The following is a 7,268-nucleotide window of genomic DNA, read 5'->3' on the forward strand; positions in this document are numbered from 1 at the left end:
TGGCAGAACATAATATATAACATACTTAATCTACTATTTTCTGCTGTTTGTGTTTGTCTCTCTAAACCTGTGGTTTCCACCTCCATGTTCATCCCTTCAAATTTCCTCCAAATGTGAGAAAGAAATATTAAAAATGCAGTTATATTAATTTATTATAAGAAAATTGGTTATAGTATGATTGCATTTGTCTTTCTCAGCATTTAAAGTAGCTTAAAAAAGCAAAAGCAATCCTAATCTGCTTTTTAGCTTTAGTTTCTGGAAGCATCTGGAAGACATGATGTTTTATTTGTTTTTGTTGCTGCCTGTAGTGGACCTTCAGTGCGCAGCTCTTATCTTTATATTTATATTTGTCAGTCATATTGGCAGCAGCACCAGAAGCAAGTCAGACATCAAGGCAGGAACTGCTGGAGCAGCTGCAGCAGTGCCAGAAACAGCAGCGTGACGTGAACCTGATGCTTCACACTGTCACTCAAGGTGATTTACATGATCTCAAACACAGTGAACACAGGTGATCCGCCACAGCACTGCATTCACTGCGTGTTTCTGGTTACATTTGTGATATGCTTCACACACAGAGTGGTGAAAGCTGTGGGGCTCCAGTTCTTACAGGGTTTTATCAGACACTTAAATCAGTGTTTCTTCCTCCTATGTGGAGACTCAAGGTGCAGTTTGTGCCCTGAAAAGTGGCTGTGGTGGATGGGACGTTGCTACTTCTTCTCAGTCGGACTGCAGGAAAATCGGCAATGGAATGAGAGCGCCGAGTTCTGCCGGCAGCACAACAGCAGCCTGGTTGTAATCGAAGACTCTGCAGAGATGGTAAACGCACCATGCACAAGTCATGTGAATCACACACACTTACAGTTCTGAAGTTGTACGTATCAGAACCACTTTAAGCTGCTGAGGACGTTCGGCCCACTCTACTTCACAGCGTCGCTTCAGTTCGTTGAGATTTGCAAGCCTTTTTTATACACAGCTTAAAAATCAGGTTGGGCTATGACCGGGTCATTGCAACACCTTGATTCTTTCCTTTTTCAGTGTTCTGTTGTAGATTTGCTGCTGTGCCTGTGTCCTGTTGCATGACCCAATTTAGTTTTATTGTCACACAAGTGGCCTCAAATTTGACTTTTGAATACTTTGGTGGGAGTTCATGGTTGACCCAGTGACTGCAGGGACCCCAGGTCACGTGGCTGCGAAACAAGCCCAAATCATTACCCCTCCTCCACGTGCACTTTGTTCAGATGCAATCCCTTCCAAACAAGGCACGCTTGTTCCATCTTTTTCTAATTGTATGTCATAAATATTTACATTTAACACGCTAACTGAGGCTTCAGTTAGCATAAAAAGAAGTTTAAACTCCCCCCCCCCCAAAAAAAACCCCCAAAACAAACAAATTGCTAAACTAAAAGTTGGAACTTTGCTAAGGACTCCCACAAGACATTCCCAGATGTATCCCGCAGCTTCTGCCCACCTCGACTTTCAGTCACCCCAGCTTGTGCTATGGACCACTGATGAAATGTGGGCTTTCTTTAAGTAACCAATGCATAATGGCCCAACCTGGGTGGATGTCAGCTTTCTGTACCAGCACTTGTTTTATTCATAGTAACAAACATAAATAAAATGGTAAAATTTCTGGCAGAAAATTAATCAGGGTTGTCAAACATACTGCCTGGGGGCCACAATCAGCCCGCCAAAGACTCAAGCCCATTGGATGGCTTTGGAAAACGTCAAGAAAGGCATAGATATTATACATTTTATACTTTTTTTAACAGTTTTTACAGCATTTTCTACTAATAAAATCCCCAGAAGTCATTCATACTACACTAAAGTTAATTAAGTAACAAGTGAACATTTAAATGACAAAAAGTTGAAAATGTTGTGCTATCTACAACAGAAATTTCTATGTTTTACAGCAAGTCCGCGCAGTTAAAAAAAAAGAAAGAAAGAAAAGAAAAAAGCAAATACACTTTTTATTATTACAGGACAGTCTGGGACAGTTTCTTTTTTCTTTCAATTTACACATTTATTACTTACAATTTAGTCTTAAACAGTCGTGCTGACAAATTTCTTGCATTTAACATAGAAACATTTCTTTATTGTGTAGAAAAACTCAGACATGCTGTTGAAAAAAAGACTTTTTCATAAGAAGTTGACTGAGGGATTAATCTTCTTACAGAAAGGGGCGTGTCACTGCTCTGGCTCACTTCAGTGGGCTGTGTGTGGTCGGTGATGATATCCCTGCTCTAAATGTTGCTTCCACCACAGGATTTCATCCAAGGAGTGATGAGGAACTTCTCCCAGGTTCCTTTCCTGTGGGTGGGACTGACAGATGCCAAGCAGGAGGGTCAGTGGCTGTGGGGCGATGGGAGGGCAGTCCAGCACTACATGCAGTAAGTCATATCACAACAACAAAATAAAAATAATAAAATAATGCGGTATAATTAAGGAACTCATTTTGGAAGAATTAGAAATAAAAGTGCAAGGAGTAAAATATATAAAAAAGAATAATATATCAAATATTAAGTCTTCCTATTAAAAACTGGAGTTGCAGAACACTTTTGCCTGCTGCAGCGATTGCAAATGCAAAACAGTCATAGTTATTTGCACTGAGGGAGTAACAGGCAGCAGGGTCTGATTGCCTGTGGGTTAGAAGCTGCTGGAGGCTTTTTGTCTGACTGCAGAGTCCTCTAGAGGCGGGAGTAGAAAATGTCGGTGGGCTGTGTCGGCCCTCCCGATGACCGTGGTAGTGTAAATGCACTGATGAGAAGGCTGTTCCTGAGGTACACTGTGCACATTTATCTTTGTAAAAAGAAACAAACAAAAAAACTGTACAGTACAGTGTCAATAACTCCAGAAATGTCTCTCAGAATATAATAAATATTAGTAGGATGCTGCTTGTTTTAGCCACTAAAACGTTTTTATTAAATGAAAAGTGATCTCTTTATCTAATGTGTAGGCAAATACAAACAGAACACAATCAAAAAATGAAAACAAACAGAAACATTTAAGGTTAAGTTGATCTTTATTACAATATTATAACAAACAATATACACGTATACATGACACACATATCCAAAGGCAAACACACACAAAATGACATCAACTTGACTGTATGTAACGTGACCATATGTGACTGTACATATGTTTATTTATGTAACATATTTACAGTTTATATTTTTTTTAATGAGGTTTATTGTCATGTACTGCTTTAAACATTGAGTTTTCACTCCCACTGTGTGTTTCAAAGGGTGATGGTGGAGTGGGATTCTGATCACAGGGACTGCGCAGACCTGAGGGGAGGCGCGAGTCTGTTCGCCGCTGACTGTGAAGAGTACGGACCGTGGGCTTGCAAGAAGGAGTACTGACACACAATTACAATTTATTTTACACACAGTTTACTTCCAATGTCAATTTGGCACGATACAAAAGGTAAACAAAAAGCTGTTTACAACTCTAAAATCTATGAATCTTAGGAAAAGAAGCCAAAAGGGATAGGAATACAAGACGTTAAGTCAGCTATATAAAACATTTATTGCCATCTGAAAGTGCATTATAAAGTGCATTCATGTACAAAGAGGCAAAATGTCGAAAAAATAAGCAACATGTTGTTGCCTTCAGTTTTGGACAGAGTTAGCTTATTCTTTAAATTGCAGGTTTTAAAAATAAATCTTTCTACTTCTATTTACCCATTTCTGCAGTTGCTGTTTGTAGCTGCAACATCGGAATTGTCCTGAAATGTATTTGCTATATTTAGCACGCTATGACTGAAAATATCAATAAAGTCTTCCTGCTGTTTACATCATTAGCATTGTAGCTTATAGCTTTTTTTTAAAGCTCAGTTGTTGAGCTAAAGTTTTAAATATTTTAAATTCTTTTTTTTTCTTTTTTTTAGGTTAATATTTAAGATAAACTTAGCAAAATTAAGTTTTAACCATTTTGTTTTGAAAGTGAGAACACGCACTTTTAATTTCAATAATGACCTACTTTTATACTTTTAATGCATAATCTGGGTTTTTCTTTTCTTTACAACCGTGTGAGGTCTGAGCAGCTATGACAACAGTCAACCCTAACCCTATGTACGCTTAGGAAAAATACAAGAAGCAATTGTTTTGACACATCTCAGAGTGATTTTTGTCCCCCTGGTTGCCAAGAAAAGACACTTTTTTTAAAGCCAAAAAAAGGCACAGAGAGTCAGAATTATCACCGATTATGGACTTAGACCTCACAGGTGGAGTCAAATTAAAGTCCAGTGAGATTTTCTGTCTCTCATTTCCCTGAGCTGTTGTTTGGCGGGATGATCGTCATGAGTGTGCGTCCATCCAGTGGGGCGAACAGAGGGTGCAGTTTCTCTCTAAAGGTTCCAGTGAAGGTGTAGATGTGAGACTTGGTTTCAGCGTTGTAGAAGGAGATCTGCCCTTCTTCGTAGTCCAAGTAGACCCCCATGCGCCTGGGTACGAGGCTGAGGGGGAGCTCCTTTTCTGGCTTGCTGCAGGCGTAGAATTTGTGCGTGCTGCGCCACAGCACCCAGTAGCCCTTCTTTGGCATCATGGTGAACTTCCCGTGCCGCTCAGAGTCAGCGGTGGTCACGCCCACGCGCCAATAACCGTTATTGGCTATGTTCACCTCCCAGTAATGGCGGCCGCTGCTGAAGCCCTCCCTGCCGAGCACACAGGGCCATTCGTCGAAGCGCTGGGAGCTTTGAGGCTGCTCTGACACTACAGAGGACTCCTGGACTTTACGCTGGTCATCTGAGAGAAGCAGCCATGGGTGGTTGGTCATGGGGTCAAGAATCACATCAGCTGTTGGGAGAAAGGAAATCAAATTGCTAATTAAACCACATGTTCTTTGGTGTTTGTTGGTTGATTTATGGGATGGAGATAAAGCTGAGGCCGTTGTTACCTGCTGCGCTGCAGATCCACCCCCAAACTGAAAACACAGATGAAGAGTTTTATTATAGTTGCAGAAGAGATGAGTTTGGCTCTTAAAATAGTCCCCTCCACAAATTGTTCTGAGCATCGGAATCATTATTCATAATAAAAGCTAAAGAAAAATCCCAAGGTTTTTTTTGGTGCAAATTTTAAAATACACACCTGAGTTGGGGATGTATCGAGGAATTCCTGCTTCCCAGGACTTTTGCTTTGCCAGGAGCCACAACTGTGGGACGATTTTCTGATAAGGAAAAACATAAAAATGAAACTCATACTAACTTTATATTCCTTTGCTTTCTATTTCCTTAAGACTGACTAACCTATGCCATGCTTAGTCACTGCATACATAATTCAGTAGGTACTCATAAATTTAGGTCCAGATAAAACTCAATTACAGCCTCAAAGGTCACGGCTCTGCACAAAAAACTGCAAGTAGTAGTGACAGGTGAAATCAGAGTCAATCAGAGCTGTGATAAAACAGCACGCCATCACCTATAAATGTGATGGCGTGCTGCAGTTTATCTGCAGACTGCCCCGTCGTTCACGGGGGACATTGACACGCGTGCTATCAGAGCAGAGCCCGATTAGGGTCGTTAAACTGAATCACTGAGATCTTTCATTGATAGATGCGGGCAATGAAGGTGCAGAGTTCACTTGGATCACACATGGCATAAAGCTGTTACACAACCTGGCCACGACTGCCCTTCGTGACATTCGAAATGAACAACTGGTTTATTGCACACTGGTTTATTTGTGTGCTATCAAACCTCTAAGATATTTATCTTTCACTTCAAACTTACATCTTGCCATCATCCTCATCTCATTTTCAAATTTATGCCAGAGTTTCTGCATTAACTTGAATTGTTTTAAGGATGTTTTCAAGGGCTGATTCAGTAGAAATGCAGAGGTTTCTCACCGTGCTTCCTTCCTTGAGCAGCGACCAGGTGATGAACTCCAACAGAGGCATCAGCCTGATCAGCCGGTTCTTCTTCAGAGTCAGCACACGCAGCACCTTCCCCAGCTCATCGCTCTGAACGCCACAACGCTGCAACACAAACAAACGCTTGAGATTTGCCTCCATTTACTTTGAAAAGCGTGACACCAACCAAAACTTAAACGACATAAAAGTAAAACACATTTGAAGTTAGTTGTCTGGTTAGTGACCCCCTGCTCACCTCGCTCGCCTCCTGCAGCTCCTTTGCCCACTCCATGATCCTCATGTGTGCCACCTCACTGGCATCCTTGTCTTTAGTTTCGTGTTCGTGACTGTCAGATAGCCAGGGAGTCTCCTTCAGGAGCTTTAAGGACATTGAATTAATCACGACATTGTTAGATTTTAACAGTTTTCGTTTCACCTTGCATATCAAAATAGGATTTTCAATTTAATTCAATTCAGTTTTATTTGAAGGGTCAATCTGATCTGGTCTGATCTCACATCAGCGTCTGTAAATACTGACCCTGTCAACATCGCGGAGCTCATCGGCCCACTGCAGGATTAGCTTCCTGCTCTCCTCGAGACTGCGTTCGGCGCGCCCCTGTGAACGCTGGGCGTCCTTCGTGGTGCCTTCTCCTGGATCCAGAGCTTCCTGCTAAAAGACATCACACTGTGTCAGGTGGTATGTCACACCATGAAACTACAGAAAGATACAGGAAGATTATATCGGATTGTATATCTTAGGTAACGCCCATCCTACATATGCTATAAGGTGAAGGGTGTGAGCTATAAAGAGTTAATGAATAGCTGCGCTATCAGCATCCATACAGTCAGTGCTGTTGTGTGATGGAGTTCCTGCATACAATAAATATTTTGTTATTGTGATCTTTATCTGGTCTGTGCACTCTTAAATCTGGCTATACTAAGAGTCTGCCAGTTTCTACCTTGCACACTTGATCCACCTGTTCCTTCCACTGCTGGATAAACTGCACGCACTCCTGCAGGCTGCGGAGATCTTTCAGGCCGTTTTGGCGAGTTTGTTGCTGCAGGAGACAGAGGTGGTCACAAATAGGCCAAACAGACACTGACCAACTGAAGAGAAAAAGCTGTTTGAAGCATGTGGTTTACCTGTGACTGTTTATTGAGGCTGTTGGTGGGCCTGCTGGGGACCGAGCTGTGAGGCTGGCTGCTTTCATCATGGGTGGGCAGGTTCCAGCGTACGGCCCCGATGGAACTGCTCTGGGTGGCGCTGCCGTCCTCCCCAGAGAGCAGCATGCTCACCTCTGCAGGGGTAAAAAAAAAAGAAGCTCTTTTAAGTCTCAGTTAATGTCATGCTGCTTTTCCAAACTAAGAAAAGCAGCAGGAAATACAAGCTTTAGATAAAAGCTTTCCAGCAGAGGCTGTGTAAA

The 7,268-nt window shown here is 41.9% G+C and overlaps 2 protein-coding genes across 2 annotated transcripts in view; one reads left to right on the forward strand and one right to left on the reverse strand.

Annotated features, from left to right (window-relative positions):
- Positions 1–3,787, forward strand: part of LOC102204360 (natural killer cells antigen CD94-like) — a 6,452-nt gene extending 2,665 nt beyond the window's left edge. The window contains exons 3-6 of the mRNA XM_005749779.1: positions 355–474; positions 656–816; positions 2,263–2,387; positions 3,245–3,787. Coding sequence (XP_005749836.1) covers positions 355–474; positions 656–816; positions 2,263–2,387; positions 3,245–3,362 — 524 coding nt within the window. The 3' untranslated portion in view covers positions 3,363–3,787. The remainder of the gene's footprint in view (positions 1–354; positions 475–655; positions 817–2,262; positions 2,388–3,244) is intronic.
- A 476-nt stretch (positions 3,788–4,263) lies between these two features.
- LOC102208211 (E3 ubiquitin-protein ligase TRIM39) lies at positions 4,264–7,134 on the reverse strand. Its single transcript, XM_013915070.1, has 8 exons — positions 6,988–7,134; positions 6,804–6,902; positions 6,383–6,511; positions 6,101–6,223; positions 5,842–5,970; positions 5,088–5,166; positions 4,897–4,923; positions 4,264–4,796 (listed from the first exon to the last, which is right to left on the reverse strand). Exons 1-8 carry the CDS (start codon positions 7,132–7,134, stop codon positions 4,264–4,266), a joined length of 1,266 nt encoding a protein of 421 aa, XP_013770524.1.
- Between the last annotated feature and the right edge of the window lie 134 nt (positions 7,135–7,268).

This window comes from Pundamilia nyererei, unplaced genomic scaffold (assembly GCF_000239375.1).
Source record: "Pundamilia nyererei isolate P.nyererei 1_Seehausen unplaced genomic scaffold, PunNye1.0 scaffold00254, whole genome shotgun sequence".
Classification (NCBI taxonomy): Eukaryota; Metazoa; Chordata; class Actinopteri; order Cichliformes; family Cichlidae; genus Pundamilia; species Pundamilia nyererei.